Source organism: Centruroides vittatus, unplaced genomic scaffold (genome assembly GCF_030686945.1).
Source record: "Centruroides vittatus isolate TY-2023 unplaced genomic scaffold, ASM3068694v2 scaffold_861, whole genome shotgun sequence".
NCBI lineage: Eukaryota > Metazoa > Arthropoda > Arachnida > Scorpiones > Buthidae > Centruroides > Centruroides vittatus.
The window spans coordinates 4,353,007-4,376,798 of record NW_027122718.1 but is presented as its reverse complement, the minus strand read 5'-3'; the positions used below and the strand labels follow the sequence as shown (position 1 = coordinate 4,376,798).

Below are 23,792 nucleotides of genomic sequence, written 5' to 3'. Positions count from 1 at the left end.
GGATGTTTGTTCATTCAAAGTAACAAATTTAACTAAAATAAAGAATATTTTTAAAAAATATTTTTCAATTTATTATTTAAAATAATTTAAAATATATGGTAAAATAATTTATCATTAATAGTGATATCAGTAGTTTTAATTTTAAAAATTTTAATCCATACAATTCCAAATTGCACGAATTATGATGGGTTATTTTAGATATATTATAGTATATTATTTCAATAACAAAATTTGTTTAAAAATTTTATGTAAACATTGTTTATATTTTAAAACTCATATAAATAGTATATTTGAGAAAATTCAAATGTTCTTAGATTCTACTATATTTGGAATTCCTTTGAAAAAATTCATTACTATTTCTATTTTTGAGTGTTAAAATAAAATTTACCATGATAGAAGCAATAGCTCTAGTTTGTGTTATGATAATATCTGTAAAACACTATGTACTGTATTCCACTGTTCTAATATGTATACACTTACCAGTGTTTAAAAAAATTCGGCATTTTTAAAATATTCAAATTTATTAATTTATTGCAAAATGTGTCATAATTAAATTTGCAGTTCTGATTTTTCAGATTATTTTATAATTTTTAATTTTCTTTTTATATAATGAAAAATTTTAATTTAAATCCCTTAAAATTCATTTAGTAGAATTCATAATAATAAAAGCTATATGTTTTATTTAAACATGTATTGAATGAATATGGAATTAATTCATTTAAAAATCCGAACATCAATTTACATAAATATTTTCACGTTTTAAACCTTGACCATCTTTACTCGAGTACTAAGTGAAACCACACTTTCTGGAATGCCTTTTTTCTATATTGTAAAATTTTAAGTATAATAGTGAAACAAAAACAAAATTTTACAGAAACTTTTATGCAATCAATAAATGACAAAGCAGTCATAAAAAAAAAATAATCACTATTACTAAAAATTTAGTGCTCAGCATAAAGAAATAATTAAAAATAAAACCAAGCAATATTTAGTATATTTTTGTGTAGATTTAATCAAATATTCTTGCTTGCATAACTTGTCATCATTTTATATATATATATATTTATTTATTTATATATATATAAGTTTGAGAAAATGAATGAGGCCCATAATACCACACTATGATGTAACTTTTGTTAATAAGTGGTTTGCAATGTATGTCTAATAAGATAAAAATGAACAGTTTTTTTTTTACAGTGATTTAAAAAGATGTGCATTCTCTATTTGTAATGAATGATGATGATTAAACACAGAAGTCTATAGTATTGAAAACTAAACTAAAATAAATGACGAATTAGCAAACACCAATATAAAGTACTTGATGCCAGCTCAAACATAATTACTGGCTACATAATTAAACTAAAGAAAACTTGTGGCCACTTAAATTCACGGATATTGTTCCTATACATTTACTCTCTTGAGGAGCAGAAAAGGCAACACACATCTGCTTCAGATGAATTCAGTACTGGACCATTGATTGATGTCTGTACAATGTTAGTCCATTGGCAAGGGATAGAAGGATACATAAATATATCTTGGGAAGCAGGAAGATATATGATTACATGTGGCAAATAGTTTGTACCTTGTTTTTTTTTCTTTTTAAATATTCTCCACTACTGGAATTAAAAGAAATGAAAAAGGCATTTGTATCTCCTCAGTTGTTTCTACAAAGATAGAAGATATGATTTATTTTGCAGACAATGCTACTTTATGCATGCCTTCTAAACTCCCTTTCGTTGAATATATGGCAAAAGTTTTTATGAAGTTCACTCAAAGAAAAACAACTTGATAGAGTGAACAAGTAAAACAAGTCAAGTGGCATCTTTCCTTCGATATGCAAAGTTTGTGCTTAAGTATTCCATGATGGAATGCTACACAGCAAGGGATGTAGAATAGTATACCAAAATAGAAAGGACAAGAGCCACACAGTTTCCATTTGCTTTCCATGGGCACTGGATACAGAAGAGTTATCTCTACTCTGAAGATTAAGAGAAGCGTAGGGAAGATATGCACCACTGATCTATTGATGATGATGACAGTATAAAAATATTATAACAATGAAACAGTCAATAATATGCCAAATGCATCTACCTCACAATTCAGCTTTTTTCTTCTTTTTTACATCAGATCTAAAAAAAATGCTCTGGCAAAGTTAAAATGAGGCTTTACTGCAGTTCCACTACAGCTAATTGCTCAAGATAACAATAATAAAAATGCTTGCTACACAGCAGCAGTACACATATAAATCAGTAATCATTTTCATTGGATTTCCTTTGGTCATGATTTTCAAAAATGCCTCTTATAACAATAACTAAACTTGACAAATATATGCACATAAAAATGCCCTCTGATAAATTCTGTCTTCAAATCATTTACTATTCATTAAGTTAACACAGTGCCAATTAATCCAATTATTGAAAAACTTTCCATTGTCAATATTCTTTCTTTTACATTCATAACAAGTCTCAGAAAAACAAAATGAACTATACTAGTAGAAAATAATATAATGGAATGAATTGTAGTTTAAGATACTCAATGTTAAAAATTTTTTTAAGCTCAGGTTTCCTTACCATGTTAAGTACTTGAATAATTTTTCATCAGAAACACGATGGAAAAAATTTCAGAAAAGTACCTTTTGTCTTTTCTTTTTTTTCTTTTTTCTTTTTTGTAAAAACATCACTGTACAAACTGCAGTTTGGTCAATGGGTGTAATGATTATACACGTCAACCTTCTGCTTTAAATGACTTCCACATAGCAGAGCCAGATAAAACATAATGCAGGATTTACTATCAAGTGCTAAGTACTATAATTCCTGCATATGCTGCATTCCAACACTTTTTCAAGAAAGCTGTCAGATACTGCTCAATCCCCAAAACCATGAGGCAGTAATAAGCTGTTAAGAATGATGATTGCCAGAAAAGGGGATAGTTCATGTGATTATAGCAGCACTACAATTATTCAGGCTAAAAATTTAGAATAAAGCAAATGATTACCAAATCTTTTCATCCAATTTGAAATAAAATATGATTTGCCATTTTTAAATAAGTTGCCAATTTTTTTTTTTTTACCAAGAATTGATATGCAAAGTGCAACAGGCATTGTAAAAACAGCATTGATTTTAACATGCTGCTATTTTCTACATGTTTTATACATTGAGGTGAAATAACAGTAGAAAAACACTTGTTTGATGAAAAGCATGCCCATGGTGCAGTCATGTCAGTTCACAGGGAGAACCCGACGATAGCAGCCCTGTTTAATTGTGCAGAATACTTGGCAACATGGGGAAGTTTGAATAATAGCCTCTAATCTCAGAGTGCTATCATAACTTTGATAGTTCCTGTAAAATTTCTCATGTTTCCTTTCTTTCAACTACACCACATGGTAGACTAAAATATTGAAAGCTCTACAACTGTGGCTGACTGGGAGGCAATAGTGATTGAGTTCCCTACAAAAATTGAAAATTTTAGTTATAATTTATTGATATAATTAATATAATTACTATAAGATAAATATAGTACACTATTAAATTTATAATAATTTCTTAAATTACTCTATTATTTTTGTATACTTAAAATCATAAGTTTGGTATACAATGGTTTACTATGAAATTAATATAAAAAAAGTACTTCACTTTTAAACAAACCATTTCTTTGTAATATAACATTTTTGTTTTAATTATATCTATTTTCGGGATAATCTCGGAGCAGATTTTAAAGCTAGATAAATAAACATTATTTATAAAATGATTTTACTCTTTTATGAAGCAATTGCTCTTTTCAATTAGGGACATATTAATCCATGATTGAGCCCATAGACTTTCAGGTATTTCAGGTCCCTTCTGGCACTTCAATCTTTTATCCCACTAGAATTGACAGTCTAAAGTACATAGTCCTATATCCATTTTAAAGGTCTCCTGACAAATTCTGTTCATAATTTTTAAAATATTTTTATTGTGCAAGTAGAACTCTTCAGGAAAGTACATTTTAGGGATATAATTGTTCAGTACTGTATTATTTTAAAGTGAATAAAATTTGATAGGCCCTAAGCTTCAGCCTAGTCAGCCTTATGAATAACAAGGCTCTCCTCTCAGTTTAAAATAATAAATGAGCAACGAGTTTCAATATTTTTATATTTAGGCTAATGTCAGACTAGCTTGAAAACATTTGGATGCAGTTTTTTCGATTCACGATGGCCAAGTTGATGGTCAGACAAGCGCTATATTTCACAGACCATGTTAGTAGTCGGTGTTGTTTTGGACATGTATATGATGACTATGTGTGTATATATATATATATACACACACCTATCCCTCGATTTACACGGAAGATAGGTTCCTGAGAAAAACGTGTAAATCGAATTTGTATCTTTTTGAATGTAAAACCGTGTAAATCGAAAAGTATGAAAAAAAAAAAAAAAAAAAAAAAAAAAAAAAAAAAAACGCATAATTTCGTTGTTTATTAATTATGAATTTTTTTCAATTTTTTAAAGGTACATAAATCAAACAAAAATATTGAAAGGCAAAAAAATATATTCTTTTATTAATTAAATACAAAGTACAAAGGAACAAAAAATAAAATCTGAAAGATTCATAAAAATGTAATGTAATTGTGTAATGTAATGTAATGTAATGTAAAAAATGTAATTAAAAATAATGTAATCGTTTGTTACTTATGAATATGAAAAATTAAAATTTTCTGGTTTAAAACTATGTGCAATGAATGCAACTTCGTGCGTATGGGGGAGTACCCTATATCGGTTTATCGGTTGCTATTTGACGGATTGAAATAAAACTGTCACCTAGTATCCTAAATATCAACTATGACATATAATTAAGGTGGATTGAAATATAGATGTAGATTAGAGTTAAAAATTGTTCCTTTTGATCATAGCCAGTTTATTTTCTACATTTATTTTTTAAACTGTGTAAAAGCGAAAACGTGTAACAGAAGTACCGTGTAAAACGAGGAATAGGTGTATATATATACAGGGTAGGCCAACGAAAATGAAACAGCAGAGTGTTCGTGTTCGTCGAAGGAAATCGCTCAGACAGGTCAATTTTATTCTCGAGGGGACATCTTTTGCAATAACGTTTTTGCGATTCTGAATACAACAGACGACAAAAAATTTTAAAAACTCATTTATTTTGTATTAACTAAACAAACATTTATTTCGAAAAAATTTTTGTTTAGTTAATATACAGAATCGCAAAAACTTTATTGCATAAGATGTCCCCTCGAGAATAAAATCGACCTGTCCAAGCGATTTGCTTGGACGAACACGAACACTCTGCTGTTTCGTTTTCGTTGGCCCATCCTGTATATATATATATACATATACACATAGATGGTGATAAACTGTTTTTTTATTATGTACAGACGTATTTAGAAAAGAAGAAAGACATAAGCAATATTGGGTATGTACTTTTGAACCTAACTGACCTTCCTTTTTCTTCTTTCTGTTTTTATAAAATGCAAATAAAATTTCTCACAATTCTGCCCCCCTCACTAATTTGTTTGATCATTTTACTTTCATCAATGTGCATTTTTTAAAATACACATGTTCAGGACACGACACTTTCTTGAAACAATGTTACAATGTCCATTGTTTTTCATGCTCATCTGATGACCGTAGGCTTAAAGTGTAGCTCCCAGTGAGCATAGGCCACATTCCATCATAAGATTATCGCAGACGATCCAGTGATTCGTCTGTGCAGCACAGTATTATTTTTTGCATCCACATCAGTCTGACCATTCCTGTATGTTTTTGCAATCCCATCACATCAATAAAAAACGACAGATGTGAAATCATGCTCATCTGACATTAGCCTTAAAGGCTGAGCTCACTGTCTAAACATTAAATGAAAACAATACTAGATAAACTATTATAAATAAATAAAAAATTATTTTATTGTACAAAGTATAGGAAATCCTCATTAGTTGGAAATTCAAGGGACAAAATAATCGTGACTTATAATTATTGAGTTATCAGAGATTTACATATTTTTGTATATGTCAAATGCCATTAATTGATATAATTTATTAAGTAAACAGAATACAAATACATACACAGAATGCTATTTTCATCAATTAAAATTTAATAATAATATAAATATGAAGGTAAACAGCACAAATCAGGTGAAAACCTCATAGGTTGCAATGGGTTTTATAAAAAGTAAAGAAGAATTTCTCAAAATGTAGCCAAAATTATTTTTAAAGTGGCTCGAAAAGTAGCAAGTCGCACAAATGTAGTAGTGTAGAGGCCTACAAATATTTCAATCTGCTACTTTTAGCCCAATCTTGCAATGCCAAAACCCAGCTGTATTTTATGAGATAAGAGAAAAAAAGGGTAGTCCATGGGTAAGGCAACACCCAAAAATGTGTATAAAGCAAAACCACAGATTATAGTTTGTTCTTGATCTACTGTTCTCTTATAGTACAAAGGCACTTCCATCTAAACAAAGGAGTTAACATACTCTATCACAGTTTGGACAGAATTTTCACTTTAAATTTCAAAGTAGCTGTATTTCAAACTAACCAAATTCTTTAACATGTAAATCTCTATATTCCTGGCCAGGGCAAACAGTATAGTTACAAACTAATGGGATTTCAAACTATCTGAGTTCAAATTAATGAGGATTTCCATATATATATATAATCTAATAATATAATTTTATGAAATATTTATAATTAAATCTTTTTCCAGTATTATTCTATAATGTTACTATGTGAAATATAACTGTGGTATCTAGTCCCATCCCAAAAAACACTTCATTTAAAAATAATTTTTTTGTTTCGTTTTTATTTTGAAAAAGCCATACGCAAAATAAAATATTGATTGGGCAAATTTCAAGTTCAACTGTTATTTAAAAACCAGAAAGATAACCCATTAGAATAATGAGTTTTAATAAATTCTTTTCAATCAATCCCCGAGAATGTCTTATTGGGGCTCCTGGTCCAATTGAATTGCACAATACTGAGATTTGTATTTTTTCGAGATTATTATGAGATTGAGATTCATCTTACAGTATTATTTGATATTGAAATGCAATTTATTTTTGTTTCATGTTCTTTGCCAAATAGTTCATTGTAAATGCCCATCAAAGGCATTTGCAAAGAACATTTTCTCCAATGGTGTATACTTTATTACATTTAGGAATGTGAAAATCTGCCATATAACAACATTTCTGGAATTTTTTTTGTCTGCGAAAACAAATTTTGTCAAATTGATGCTATTTATTTATTTGTTATATTTTCTTAAAAAATCTTTATCTTTACATTGGTTACAATTTGTTACCAAATTGTAACCAATTGTTCATTAATTAAAAATTCACTAAAAATTAACTTGGAAGAATAATAAGGAGAAAATCATACTTCTTTTTATCATTCAATTATCTGCAGACTGTGATAAATTAACATCAGATATAAATCATACTTTATTGTTGATGAAATACAGTCTGATGTTCTTATTGATATATAGCAATCATTTGAGTATAGAATTCCATAAACTACTTACAGTTTAAAATCAAAACATTATTAAAAATATGAAACTCTTAAATTTTCAATATAAGATCTAAGATGTATATGTTAAAACAGTAACTAAAAATGAAATGAATATGTTTTTATAACTATGTACCAGTACATCTATAATTAAATATGGATTTTTGATAAGAGAATTTAAGACACTATCATAAAATTTTCTTCATCTTATTATTTCTGTAATGATCAAAATGAAAAATATGTAACACATATATACTCATTTGCAAAAAAAATCATGCACCATGAAGTTGTTGTTGCATTGCGGAAAAACTCGGCACGAGGGCATTGAAGCAGATATGCAAATGATTAGAGTTGTGATGCGATTAGAGGAATGAGCTTGCCACTAGATGAGTGTAACAGCACTTCCTGTGTTAAGCCTAAAAGAGCTCTCGGAAGCATCTTGTCTGTAGTTCTGTTGTGAAAGGATGTTTAATCACTGGACATATCTTTAAGACACAAAGAAAATTTGCCCAGGTAATAGTTTGAGAGGCTGTATTATTGGAATAAGAGAAGCTGGATGGTCCCATTGACAAACTGCCCAGCACTATGGCCATTCTGACCAGACTGTTAGGTGGTGTTGGGACCAGTGGGCGATTGCCATGTGTGAGTAAACATGACAACTGAGCTCAGGACATCCTTGACAGACCTCCTGGAGAGAGGACCATATGCTCCTCCAACAAGCATGAACACTTCCGATTGCACCATTTTCTTCCATCCAGGTGACACCATCATTACAGGTCCTAGTCTCTCAGTACTGTTTCAAGGTGCCTTACTGAAGGACATGTGGTCTCATGGTATCCATTGTGTGTGCTATCATTGAAAACCACTTGCCATCACACCCATATGCAGTGTTGTTCACAAACAAATTGGACTGCTATAGAATGGAATCAGGTTGTCTTCAGTGACAAATACAGGTTCAGTATGGCCAGACGATAGCTGTGATGAAGACACCTTGGTCAGTGCCTGAATCCTGTCTTTTCCATCAAGCACCACATCTCCCACAGCAGGTGCTAGTGTGGGGAGCTAACACATACAACAACTGGTCTTCCCTAGTAGTGATACAAGGTGGCAATATGTTCAGAACATCCTGAAGCCATGAGTTACCTCTCTTGTCAACTCTCTATGAAACCATTTTCCAGCAGAATAATGTGCAGCCGCACACAGCAAGGATATCACAAGCAAGTCTTTATCAGGCTGCCACTCTTCCTTGACATGTATGATCACCACATTTATCATCAATAGAACATGTGTGGACCATACTGGATGCCAAATTCAACATTCTACCAGTTTGGACGATCTAAAGGTCTAACTACAGTAACTGTGGACAGATATGCCTCAAGACACCATACGGCATCTGTATGCCTCCATGCCAGCCCATATTGCATCTTTATACATTACAGAAGTGGTCTAACAGGTACCAGAACTCCCTGTCATGTGTGCACTTTTCCATAATAAACAATTATTTTGACTGATGTAATCATTTACTAATATTAACATTACAATCACAGACACAAAATTTCCTTCAATTCTGACAACAACTTCATGGTGCAAGATTTTTTTTTTGCAAATAATTGTACATATTTTACATATACACGAACAATAAAGAAACATACCTGTATTGTAGTGGCCAACCGCTGATGTGGTAATGATTCCAAAGTTTGTGGATGAGGAATAGCATGCATACCTAATTTTGGGCCCTCCTCATTTTTCTCCTCTTCCCGCCTTTTCAGACAGGCAGCTTTTGGATTCAAATTTCGTTCTGTAAATTTAATTAGAGTTATTATTCATTGTCATTAAACAAGACTAAAATAACAACAACAAGCATATAACCTCGAACTTGCTGTTCCAAGCTTGTTATTACTTCAACAGCTTGATGAAGAATATTCAGTTTCGTCTGTGCTTTATCAGTTTTTAAATGCATCATACACATGCGACCTAATTCTTTGAATGCTTCATTTATATCCCTAACTCTTATTCTGTAATAAAAATAATATTAACATATTTTATAAATTTATAGACAAATTTTATATGTCAAACAATTATATAGCAAGACATAAAAATCATGCAGATATCTATTTTGTAAAAAAATTATGTATATTTATTAATTTATCACCATCTGTGCATGAGTATGATTCATTTCTAAATCACTGGGCTGCAATTTTCAAATTGTAGACCTACTTGTGCCCACTGTCATTCATCTGTCCTTCATTAATCTTGAGAACAGAGTTAGATACATAAAAATTGAGACTAGATGAAGAAAGTTTAGGGGCAGAGGCACCAATCAACTATATACAAACTTTTAGTCTGGACTGGAAGTCATGTGATTTTTTCAATCATGTCACAATAAATAATAATAATTATTTATTAGGAATTCATTATTAATCTATATATATAAAACTACTTGTCCTGACTGACTGACTGATTGATTCATCATCACCCAGAGCAAACCACTGAACCTAAAGTGGTGAACTTTGGTACACAGTTAGGGTATGTCGTGGAAATGCACACTAAAAACCGATTTTTCGATATCCCCCTGCGGGAGGAGAGCATTAGGGCTTAACCGGAAGTATGGCTTCTACTCTACTATTTTAGATGCAATTTTTTTGTTTTTAACTATGAGTTTTAATAATTAACATGTTTTTAACTACGGGGGTTAATAACTATTGTTTTAGTAGGGTATGCCATGGCAATGCACACTAAGAAGCAATTTTTTGAAATTCCCCCGTGGGGAGAGGGAGGATTAAGATTTAACCGGAAGAATGGCTTCTACTGTACTATTTCAGATGCGAGTTTCTGTTTCTGATGGTAATAACTTAACTTCCAAACGTACAATATTTACGTATTACGATTTTTTAACCAAATGTTTGAACCGTTTAAATCCAAATTTGTTATTACATATTTGTTCGATATAGTGTGGCGTTCTAACCCTTTTGCCATTGGGTAGGATTATCTTTTCCACGAAAATAAGTAGAACAAAAGACGGTGTAGGGCCCTGGGACCAAATGGACAGAGAAAGAGTCACTTTTGGTGAGAACCTCAAAGAAGTAGGGAGGGAAAAAAGAGTGCTCCAGATTTCGATAAGGACAATCCAAGACTGAGAGGTGCCAAAGAAGTTAGAAAGAAAAATAGACTACAGACAGAAAACCTTGAGGACAAATGACAAAGTCAGGAATAGATGAAAGGTCTATGACAAGAAGAGGGTCACAAATAAAGGAGAGTTTCAAAGTGGTGTCCTATCCAAGAGCATGTCGCTACAAAAAACCCAGGGGATTTCTATTCCTTTTGCTTTTTTTCCATTCTCCTTAATTGTAAGAAAGTTATAAGTCAGTATAAGCTGATATGACCCGCGTTTGATTGTCGTGTGTGTGAGAATTTTATATATTTAGATTGTTATAAATTAAATAATTACTATGGTGTCTGAAATAATGTCGGCCACGATTTTACTTTGTTAATTTTTTAAAAAAATATTATTGGGATAGTGGCGAAACACCAGAAGACATTTTAACCATTTTTGCATATTTCTTGCAGAGGCAGTAGCCTAAAAGGGAAGGTCGTCTCTGTAATTTTTGTAATTTCCGATGGACTACTGTTGGTGTGCAACAACGAAAAGGAAAAGGCAATGACAAAGGTTTTATCTTTGTGAATGCTCTGTATTTTTACATTTTATTATTTATTTAAATTTAGGGAGTTTCAGATAACGTCATTTATGTCTATCTGAAACTTGAATTTAGGTGCATTAGCAGTCCATAGTTTGAAACAAACAAAAATCAGTAATTTTACCAATTAGTAACAAATAATGATTGAGAACCTTAGTGAAGTACTGAGGGAGGGTTATTTCTATGAAATTGCAAAATCCAAGTGGGCAAAGCTGCAGGGTAACAGCTAGTAATATATATTTGTATTGATAAGTCAAATTTAATTTATTAAGTTAAATTGCTAAATGTTTGTTATATAATTACAACAAATGAAAATGAAATAGCTTAAAAAAGTTGCAAACTGTAATTAAAAAGTCAGAAAATGGAAAAGTTGACTTTGCTCAATGCAAATGACATTATACACAAGTGTCATGTGTGAGCAATTTAATGATAAATTTTATAAGTTAGTGAGCAGCAAACAAAACATGGAAAATTGTGGTAAAACTTATCATCTTGATATGCAATCCCACAATAACATTAATTTTAAATTTATTATGGTCTACCAAGATCAATATATCCTTCCAAGATTGTTTTAATATGATGGAAGTATGATTGAAATGATTTAACATTCATCATGAAATGATTTTTAAAAAAGTGTATGAAGGGGAAAAAATCTGTTAATTAAAACAATTCAGAACATGGAAAAAAAAAACAATTCTTTAAAAAAGGAAAATGTTATACAAGCCAAATGGCATTTTTAATATGGATAAAAGTTACTTCCATAAAAAAACAACAGCATTAAAAAATAAAGCCTACCAATGAAAAAAAGAAAATGAAACTAAATGATACAGTTCTGGAGGTGCAAACATGAACAGTTCTGAAAAACAAACTAATTACGACAGTCACCAATACGGATTGCAATTGCTGGATCCCTGATCCAGCAATCCCGCTGGATACAGTGCTGCAGATCCGCAATTACTCAATTAACTTTCTAAATAATAGCGCAAAAGTCTACGTTGTCGGCGTTGCCGCTTTGCTAATGTGCTATTGCTTGGCGGCGAGAGGACATTGCCGTTCAGTGTGGCACATGCTACACCTGCTCTCTACACCGCACCGCCCGCCCTTTTACCTCTGCTGATCTAATTGCCAGTTGACTTTCTGCTCTTGCTAAATAAAGTGTCTTCACGCTAAATAAAATAAGTAATTCCTCTCCTAGTCCTGGTGCATAATTCTGATTTACATTCGGTTGTGACGTCAATGAATCACGTGACGGAACGATTTATGATTACTTGATGTCCCTGAAACCAACTAGCGTAGAGGCAGAAAGGGTCTTCTCTGCAGCGGGATATATATTCAGTTCATTAAGAAGTAGGTTGAGAGACAACACCATCAATACCATTTGTTTCTTCAGATCCTACTTCCAGAAATGTCAAAAAAATAACAGAAGTGATTGATTTAATTTTATTTAATCCTTTAAAATACTTTATTCAAGACAAGACTAATATTTTATAACTTCTACTCTAATTCTATTAAGTAAGAGTTTTTAACTTTTATTCTATAAGTGGTTAGTGGGCTAGGTTAGGCAATTTCATTGTGAAAATTAGTGAGAAACTCAGACTACCTAGTTAAATATTTAATTAAAGTAATGAGTATCAGTATCTTAGATATACGATGATATGAATGTATGTGATTTATGATTGTGATAATAATAACTAAACACTAGACTACTACTAATTACTTACTCACTACTTTACTAACACGAGTAATTAAATTAGTTATAAATAACCACAGACTGATATGTAGAGCCTATATAAGAAAACTGGTAGAACCACTGATTATCCGTCCTTACATTATTATAATATATTAATATAAATTAATTAGTAGTATTACATTTGCTATTATTTAACTTAAAGATTACACTATAATTATAATCTAACTAAACATTTAACAAGTTAATTATCTCTATCTAAAGTGTTAAACCGAATCAAAGTTAAGTTTACTACCTAAATGTGTAAGAAGTTTCACTGATTTATAGTGACCAGTCTAAATAGTAAAAGCTTCTTAAGTATTTAAAAAAAATGTTTTATTTCTTTAAAAAAACCCCATAAATTGCTGGATGGATAAATAGATAGACAGACAGATAATGCTTTATTGCACCAAAAATACATCCGTGCTGGATCCAGCTGAAATGATGTTGGTCCAGCAAAAATCCTGCTGGATTGCAATCCCTAGTCACCAAGTCTTAAAGCAAATACTGACAAGAACTTTTCTTGAACTTTTACTTCTGTTACTTCTTTGGGAAATTCAGGTGGTTTATTTCTTCTGACACTACTCAGCAGTGTTAATTGCAATTGGTTCAATTTTCTTGCAAGTTCTAGGCTTATTAAAAAGTTGTCACACGCCACATTATGATCAATTTTTGCTGTTTCCTATTTTTTCCAGTAGAAGATGCAGTAATTTGTCCTATCAGAGATGTTCTTTTCAGTCATGTTTGTTTGGTGCTAAGATAGAGAACAAATTTTATGGACAGTCAAATTTACTATGCATTGTTTCAGTAGGTAGGTGATAGATACGGAAATGCAAAGAAGACATCTTGTGTGATAATTATAAAGACCATTCAGATGATGATGATGAGATTGCTATAACAGGAGTGGGCGAGCAAAACAATTCCAGCAGTTTGTCAAATGATAATTCATCTGAGGACAATCAGAAAATTTCAGGAACAATCATTAATGAATATTTCACAATTTCACACAAATTCACCACATATAAGAAAAGAAAGACACACTGAGATCTATCAAAATGAAAAAAATTAACTTGGGGTCACAGTTGATCCCATGGTAACAGATATGAGTTTTAATGTAACTTGCAAAATAAAGCTTCTAGCAGAAAATCCTTTCCAGACAGTGTCAACTGTAAAAATATTAAAGGCCACAAAAGAAAAAATTTACAAATGTTTTGTAAAAAATAGACTTAAAGATAGAGAGTGGAGTCACTATGTACCCTATAGTAGTAAAAGGATTAAATAAGCAAGAACTTGCTGTGTAATCATTGATCAAAATATTTCTGAATAATGATTTTGATGAGAACTTGTTTTAAATATTCTCAAAAATTTTCTTATTTGAACATTATCATTCTGCTAACACTTCCCCCACTGCATCACATACTGTCACAAAATTTGTACATATTTTCATTGCATCATATTGCCCTTCATTGCAAAAGTCATATTTTAATGAACTCTTACTTGGCATCAATTGAATGTAACTGTAATCATTTAATTCTATCTGAGTACATAACTTTTTGTCAATGAGTGTATTTTATATTATATTATATCCTGTAATTACAATCAAAATTTTTCCAGTTTGCATTTTTAGAACGTAAAAATATTTGAAATAATTAAATTATCTCCAATTTCAAATGAAAACCATTCAAGTTAAAAATTAAATAAAGTTAGCTGATAATAAATTCAATTAAAATTAAGACTAGTCACAAAATTTTTGAGCAAAGTAATCATACCTTTCTCGTGCATTGTTTGCCTGACGCCTTTCTTTTTCTTTCTCTGCTTTAATTTCAGGTGGATCATCTTCATCTCCAGAACTAAAGATAAATATAAATGATTATACATTAAAAGCAATCTAAATATTATATATATAAAATTATTTTTTAAAAAATCTCTCACGATGAATTTTTTATCAAATATTTATTTATAAAAAATATTTCTTATATTGTCATCAAAATGAAGTTTAACAAAAATTCAATTATAGTCACTTGTTGCAGAACTATGCATCAAGTAATTAATATGATTATATAAATTTTATAGAAATTGTAATGAATATTTTTAAACTAAAATTTGTTGATAATTTTTAGTATCATGAGTGATTTTTTAGACATATTTTCAATCTTATTAAAATAAAAAATTATTAAACGGAAAGAAACAATTACAGCAGCTTCATTTTCAGCCATTTTTAAATATTTAAATTATTGCATTATTATTTTAATACGAAATATTTGAATATGAATAATATAAATATAATTTAGTAACTACATAGCAATTTTTTTTTGCATAAAGTTTTATAAAGGAATACTAAAATAAATAATAATAAATTATAATCTGTGTAATTATTATTATATAAGCATATTACAAATAAATTGTATGTGTGTGTGTGTCTATATACATACATATATAGAGTACATAAGTTTGAAATTAATATTTTAATAAAACTGATGATCATAATCATAACTAATAATCAAACTGATGATAATGATATAAATAGATTAGGGTTAGAACATGTTATTGGAAAACATGGGTCAGCTCAACAAATGACAATGGGGAATGCTTCTTTCAGTTTTATTGTATAAATAGTTTCTGCAATTTATTTTGTCTGCAAATAAAGAAAAATCTGGCAATCACCAAATTAATATATTAGAAACAAAACTGACTACATCTGCATTAGTATAAACTGACACTCAGTATTATAGGATGTAAGAACATACAGGGAGATTGACATAGGATCAAATCATTACCTTGTAGGATTTCCATAAAACTACATCTTGAAACAAGATGGCAGAGAAAATAATTTAGTCCATTTATGGTGGAGAAACTGAAACATTGATCTATTATTGATCAATATCAATTTAAAAATCAGAAAAAGGTTCAAATAACTACAGAAATTAAATTAAGGAATACTGGGCACAATACAAGCAGGATGGGGACTGCAGAGGAAACAATGGAACATAAGAGAGAAACACATTAGCAACACGAGGATACAAGTGCTAGATATAGAATAAAACATAGAACAGACAAGAACTTCAAAAACAGATAGAAATCATAGCAAAATTTAGACCACAGAATAAAGCACAGCTGTGAAAATGACAAGAGAGAATGGCTTGAAAGCAAGGGAAAAGGCACAGGATGCAGCACACAGAAATGACTTGAAACCGGCTTATGAGATTTAACAAGTTTGAGACATAATGCCAAAGCCCCCATTATGAACAAAACTGGAAAATTGCATCTTGAAAAAGATCAGCATATATCAGGTTGTAAAGGAAAAAATTAAGACTTTTTGAAAAACTTTTATTGACAATTAACTCAACAAACGATTAGTTTGAAAATGGTAGGCAATCACTATCAATATCAATCACATCTTATCACCTCTGCTGCAAACTTCCTGTAAGCATAGAATGGATGTGGTTTTTCTTTGAAGAAAGTCTTGATTGTTGTTCTCACATGGGTGTTGTGATTGAACTGTATATTGGCAACATGGTTCTGCAGGGCACAAAACAGATGATAATTGCTTGGTGCAAAGTCTGAGCTGTAAGGTGGATGAGGCATATATGCTGGCATGTTTTCCTGGTGGTATTGGATTTTCCAATTTTTGGAGTATAGGGAAACACTCAAATTGTTGTGTTAACTCTCTGGTGGTCATCCATGGATTATCATCTATCAGTTACAGGATCAATGGTGGAATTGCTGCCTAAATAGGAATTCATCTTAAAGTGAGAAATCTCTATCCTTGAATTTCTTGAACGAATTGTAGCAGATCTACCTGTTGACTATGTCCTTGTGAAATGCCTTACAAATGAGATTGGGGCCTTCATTGCGTTATCGCCACTTTTGAAATGATAGAGAAATAGCACACAAATGTATTCTTAAAGTTTCATATTCAAACATTGCTGATGCATTTATTTCCAGTGAAATATGTGATGAATGCCCTTTAGTTACTGTACACACACACGCACAAAATCAAATGTTCCAGAAAAAATTGAAATGTCTAAATTTCACTTTTACAACCTGATATAATAGCATTTCAAGGAAATACTGAACCAACTTGACCCAAATGCAATATTTGACTTTATAGCTATACATTTCCAGAAATTTTCAGAAGTCAGTTTCATGAATATCCCAATTAGTGAGAATCAACAAGCAAAGAAAATGCTCAGCAATAACAAAATTGTTTTCAGCAGTCTTGTTATTCCTAAGTATTTTCTTTGAAAATATATTTTCATGTGGACAAATGTTTTCAACCTAATTATAAATTTCAAACTGGAATGAATGATGGTGAATTTCAAAATTGTGTTTAATGTTCTTAGTATAAATATTTATATATTTAAATCAATGTTATATAAATTTACACAGATTTTACACATGTTTTCTTAATTAACGAGATCCATTTTCTTGGCTACCCATTTGGATTATCATAAAATGTTTGCCACGTTTGAAATCTTCCCCTCCTCCTTAAATTAAGGCATTCCCCTCTTAATTTCTCTTTGCAAATCTCCAGTTTCCAGTGCTATAGCATGCTCTGCCTAAATGGTGTGTCTGATAGGACTAGCTTGTCCCAATCCTTAAAATTGAAATCCTTATATGTCATTTTCTTTTAAAAGTATGGCAAAAACTTGATTATCTGTTACACTTTTATAACTGTCAGTTTCCATTAATTGTCAGAGTTCTAAATTCATTTTTGAGGTATAGAATTACTGTATTTTTTTTCTTTTTTTTTGTTATTGCCTCCTCTCAATCTTGCTTTGTAAATCTCCAGAGTTTCCAGTGCTTTAGCATGCTCTGCCTGAATAGTGTGTCCAATAGGACTAGTTGTTCCAAGTTTGGTTTCACTTCTGTTTTGGAGGAATATATGAACAGAGGTGATTTATTTCTTCTTTTGTCATATTTGTGTTTTTCAATTCATTTAGTCAGTGATCTGATATATACTAGATCTTGCTTAAATCTTTTGTCCTATATCAGTATCCCACATACTTCTCGTGCCCTTATTTTATTCATGGAATCCTTACAATTATGCAATAGCTAATATATTGAAGGATTTTCCCTGTATAAGAAATGAATGAACTACAACAAATCCTCATAACTCCAGACCAATAATTGTTGAATATGACAAAACATTCCATCCTGTATATAAGGAAATTGCTAGAAATTCAGGCACCATACTTACAGAAGAGATCCATCAATATATAAGCTATTACATAATTGTAAAAATCTCATGAATAAAATGAGGGCACCAGGAATGTATAATATCCTGGTACTGGAGAAAATATTTGAGTAAGATCTAATATATATCAGATGATCTAATATATATCAGATAAACTAACAGATCACTGACTAAATGAATTGCAGAACACAAATATGAAATATAAAAAAGAAACAAACCACTGTTCTATCCATATATGCCTTCAAAACAGGTGTGAAACCAAACTGTAACAATCTAGTCTTATTGGACACACCATTCAGGCAGAGCAAGCTAAAGTGCAAGAGATTTACAAAGTGAGATGAAGGGGGATGTTTAAATTTTAAGGAGGAGGGAAAGATTTCAAATGTATGATGATTCATACAGGAAGCAAGAAAATAAATCTCATTAATTAAAAAAAACATACGTAAAACCTATATAAATTTATATAACATCCATTTAAACTTGTAAATATCTAGATAATACCAATTTAAATATGTAAATATTTATACTAAGAACATCAAACACAATTTTGAAATTAACCATCATTCATTCCAAAGTTTGAAATATATCTTTCTCCTTCAAAATAGAACAACCTATAATTAAATTGAAAGCATTTGTCCACATGAAAATTTAAACTCTTGCTGGAAAATAAGGATTTTGGTGAGTTGATCAAACAATTCAGTTTGTAGAAGAATTTAGAGATAATTGGGAATTCAGTAGAGTCAAAGTCCAATTATATAGTGGTTTTGTATTATCAGGAGTGACTTATGCCAGTGAAACATGAAGAATAACTACATGAATATCACAGAAACTTAATGCATTCCACCAGAGATGCCTAAGAAAATACATGATGTCAGTTACAGTGACCATGTAGAAAATGAACAAATTCTGGAAAGACATAATATATTTAGTCTCCAAGACATCATTAATAGACAGTGAATGTTTTATTTTGCATATTCCCAAGCAGAAGTATCCAAAAGCAGCACTAACTTGGCTGTCAAGAAAAAAAGGAGGAAAATGGGCAGAACAAGAAAAAGTGGCAGGAAATTTTAGGGAAAATCCAAGATCATTTGGTGTAAATTGGTGCAATATGAAAGATATAGCAACAAATTAGAAACATTAGAGAAAACTTACCATCCAATGCATGCAGATGTGCAGGAGGACCTTAGACTAAGACATGTATACCATATATGGCATTTTTATTTTTGTTTTAGACTTATACTCCACAGAAAGTTGCTATGTCAGTTACAACAACTATGAGTATTATACAGGAAATTATGGTGGTTAGGGTAAATGGTACAGCTATTGGTCACTTGATAGTAATTAACCTTTTCAAATTTAAACCTGTTTAATACTAGTTCTATAGAAGCTATTCTAGAAATATTGCACAGCAGTATTAATTCAAGTCTGCTGTCAGTAGGTAGAAAAAATCTTGCAGGTTGTGTTATTTTCTTGTTGTTGCATTTGGTCAATAAGTATACAATTTTTCATTTTTGTAAAACAAGGCACATTTTGGATTAAATTATTGGTATTTGCAATTTCATCAGTAAGCATAATATTTTTCAACTTAACCACTCTGCAGTGACTGACGGATATATCCATCAAGGGCGACCGTGTGGCAGTGGTGAGGGATGGATACATCCATTAATTTCTTTTGGGGGTATTGCCAAAAACTACTGCGAAAAAAATTCACATAAAAAATGAATTATGTAACAATAAAGAGAGACTTTTCTTTACTAGACACAACTGTTTAAAAAATCTTTTTCCGAAATGGTAATGAGAAAAAAACGTGTGAAAAAATACTTCAAAAATTTTCCACGTTTATTCTCCACTACTTTCGGGTAGCACCATACCTGACTATCCCACTGTTGAAAGGTTAATCTGTTATATCATAGAATTTTTAAAATAAAAATTTCCTTAAGTGGCCAATAACTGTACTGTTTACTCTATGCATTTATTGCAAATAAAAAATTTTATAAAAAGCATACAAATTTTTGAATCCTAATTATTATAAGAAGAGTTCAAAATGTCCTCCTGCCTGCTTTGATACACACTTTTTTTTCCAACTTCATTGATTAGTATATACAGTACAATCTGCTTATTGTAATAACTGATATTATTAGCATATTTTTAATGTTTTCAAAATTATCATGTCCAAAATATATGTTAAAAGTGTTTACCATTGTAATCCTTTTATCATACATACATTTGATTTTTCTCATAATTTAAAATTTTTATATACTATTTATAATATATAAATAATTTTAAATGATCTTCCAATTTGAAACTGTGTCTTTTATTTATATTTATCCTTATTACACAATGAAGTGCACTCAATAGACATTAGACTTTACGTCAATCTTTATTCTGCTTTTTAGGTGCTGATACACGTTTCAGGAGCTTGTCTCTTTTCTGTCAGCTACAGAATTATATTATTTTTACAATATTATAAAACTGCAATAATATTTGTTTTAAAAAACGTATCTCTTTGTTATTCCATATTTAATACAGTGTATAAAACAAACACATGGCATTCTTGCCACTCTAAAAATGTATAGGACCACTTTAAAATAGAATTAACCTGTCCTGTGTCATTCCCGGCATATACCGGGTCATGACCTCTGACTTATGGGATCAAACCCGATATATCTCGTTACAGTATTGGTACATTTTTGATACTAGATGACATTACGCATCATAAATTTTATATTAAAATGAACTTTTGAAATATAATTTTTTTGTTTTTATATTTTGTTTGTGCAAAATATAAAAATAATTTTTAACAATACAGTAGCCATTATTATTATTTAAAAAAAATTTTTTTGTTAGTCTTAACATTAACAAAAATTCAACATGGTGGCACACACGACAGAGAAAAATTTTGACATAGGTGGTCCTATACATTTTTAGAGTGGCAAGAATGCCATGTGTTTGTTTTATACACTGTATTAAATATGGAATAACAAAGAGATACATTTTTATAACAAATATTGTAGTTTTACAATATTGTAAAAATAATATAATTCTGTAGCTGACAGAAGAGGGGCGAATGCCTGAAATGCATATCGGCACATAAACAGCAGAATAAAGATGGATGTAAAGCCCAGTGTCTATTAAGTAGTCTTTACTGTGTAATAAGAATAAATTTTAAATGATGTTAATTAAAACAAAAACATTATATAATATTTTTATGTTTTAAATTACAAATGCACAAGAAATATTGGACATTCTATATTTTAGAATTTTATAAATAACATCATTTTACATGTAACATTCAAATTTCAAATGTTATCAGGTTGGAAGCTACTGTATATGTAAACTTGACACAGGTTTTTGAAATAAGTCAAAAACATTTATATTCTTAATAAATTTGGTTGCTGGAAATGCATGGATGGTGTTATGTTTGTTAGGATAATAGTTCCAGCTTTGTTCATCTGTTTGTTTACTGTAATCAAAATTTAGTTATAATCAATGCTCTTTTAATCCAGAAAAGCAGATGTGCAACTTGCGATATCTTCTGAGCAGCAGATGAGTTACCATAGATAATCCAACAGTTGCTCAGACTAAGTCAGGTGCATGGGTGCCGAGTTAGGTACAGATGAATATTTAATCAATTATGTACCTCAAAACCTGTTACTGGTGTGCAATTAACATCAAAAACAAAAAAATAAATTTCACAAACTTTTTGAACCTTCAACAGTTCTTCTTCCGGCAGCGATGAATTTCCATTAGAATGTCATTAAATATGAATATTATTCAAAATTCGAATACGTGTTACCCGATGAAGTTTTACTAGGAATGCAAACTATATATGCAGCAATTGACAAGAATTTATAGCTCTTTGTCCACTAGCGCTTGCCATGCTACAGACAGATTTGATTCCTCTCTGTGGTTGATGCAGGTGTTGCTGAGTTTGTAGATATATAAGGCTTCCAACTACTTTAGATGTTCAGTGTATGGTGTGGTGATAATGATTCTCGCCTGGTTAAAATTCAGCTCTATCTCAGGATCACTGGCATAAATGGCCAGAGCTGTGGTGGTCCTGGCATGTCGTATGTCTGCAATGTGCACTTTTATTCTAATCTCCAAGGAGCTCTTCGTGTAGAGCTGATGTAAATGAGCTCTCTATCACATCTGTGATCTTTTATTGGAATGTTGTAGACTCTTGGGAGTCTATCTTGGTCAAAAACGTCCTTTCTGTTGCATTAATAAAAGATCGCAGATGTAATAGAGAGCTCATTTACATCAGCTCTACGAAGTGATCCTTGGAGATTAGAATAAAAGTGCACATTGCAGACATACGACATGCCAGGACCACCACAGCTCTGGCCATTTATGCCAGTGATCCTGAGATAGAGCTGAATTTTAACCAGGCGAGAATCATTATCACCACACCATACACTGAACATCTAAAGTAGTTGGAAGCCTTATATATCTACAAACTCAGCAACACCTGCATCAACCACAGAGAGGAATCAAATCTGTCTGTAGCATGGCAAGCGCTAGTGGACAAAGAGCTATAAATTCTTGTCAATTGCTGCATATATAGTTTGCATTCCTAGTAAAACTTCATCGGGTAACACGTATTCGAATTTTGAATAATATTCATATTTAATGACATTCTAATGGAAATTTGTCGTTGCCTGAAGAAGAATTGTTGAAGGTTTGAAAATGTTTGTGAAATTTATTTTTTCGTTTTTGATGTTAGTTGCACACCAGTAACAAGCTTTGAGGTACGTAATTGATTACATTCAAGTGTTGGATAAAGTGGATTATGATGAATATGTAGCTTAGCAGGAACATTGATAAAGAGAAAAACATGTTTATTATGACTGATGATTTATAAAAACGTTAATATTTGCTATTACAGTCACTGTGCAAATTTTTTTTGTATAAAATTCTTGAGCATATAGGTGCAATTACATATTTCACAGGAAAATACAATTATGGTTATGTTCATTTGCATGATGCATGTAAGGAAGCATTTTTTTAAAAAACTATCTTTTCTTTTTTTGTCCATTAGTCTCAAAATGTGGCTGATAATATGCAGCCGATATTAGTCTTACCCAGTGCTTTTAAACATTAATCATTTTAATTGTTATTTGCTTCTAGTATACAAGTTTAAATTGCTGGCATTTTCTACTTTAATTATAAGTTAACTGTTATTTTAGGTAACTGCAAATAATACCAAATAAATTACTACTAATTAATAAATTTTTAAGTTGCACATTTTATAATTACTTTAATTTGGCTTTATAAACTTTACATTTACTTACCTTGGTTAATATATCAGTTAGTTATTGTTAGTAGTGTAAAATGATTACAATAAGCAGTCTACTGTATCTTCTAAATTTTCAATCATATTTTATATTGAATTTAAGACATTCTATTCTGCCTGAGATTTTTCATTATTAATTCCATATAAAGTAACTAAAGTTTTCACATACCCCCCAAGAATATGCTTTTCCAAAATTTAAATCTTTGTTAAAACTCTGTATGTACTTTAGAACAATTCATTCTTAAACATATGTTTAACAGACTTTATCGTCCATATAGATACTCTTAAAATATAGTATGGATTTTTGCTAATTATCATCAAGTATCCTGTATATTTAAATACAAGATTGTTAAATATTTTTGTTAATATATCACACTATGA

The 23,792-nt window shown here is 30.7% G+C and overlaps 1 protein-coding gene across 4 annotated transcripts in view; it reads right to left on the bottom strand.

Annotated features, from left to right (window-relative positions):
• Positions 1 to 653: 653 nt before the first annotated feature.
• The window catches only part of da (daughterless), a 189,331-nt gene continuing 166,192 nt past the window's right edge, over positions 654 to 23,792 (bottom strand). For all 4 annotated transcript variants that reach the window (XM_067288401.1, XM_067288398.1, XM_067288399.1 and 1 more), the window contains 4 exons: positions 14,688 to 14,768; positions 9,367 to 9,512; positions 9,150 to 9,295; positions 654 to 3,446 (listed from right to left, as the gene is read on the bottom strand). In XM_067288401.1, coding sequence (XP_067144502.1) covers positions 3,405 to 3,446; positions 9,150 to 9,295; positions 9,367 to 9,512; positions 14,688 to 14,768 — 415 coding nt within the window. In that variant the 3' untranslated portion in view covers positions 654 to 3,404. The remainder of the gene's footprint in view (positions 3,447 to 9,149; positions 9,296 to 9,366; positions 9,513 to 14,687; positions 14,769 to 23,792) is intronic.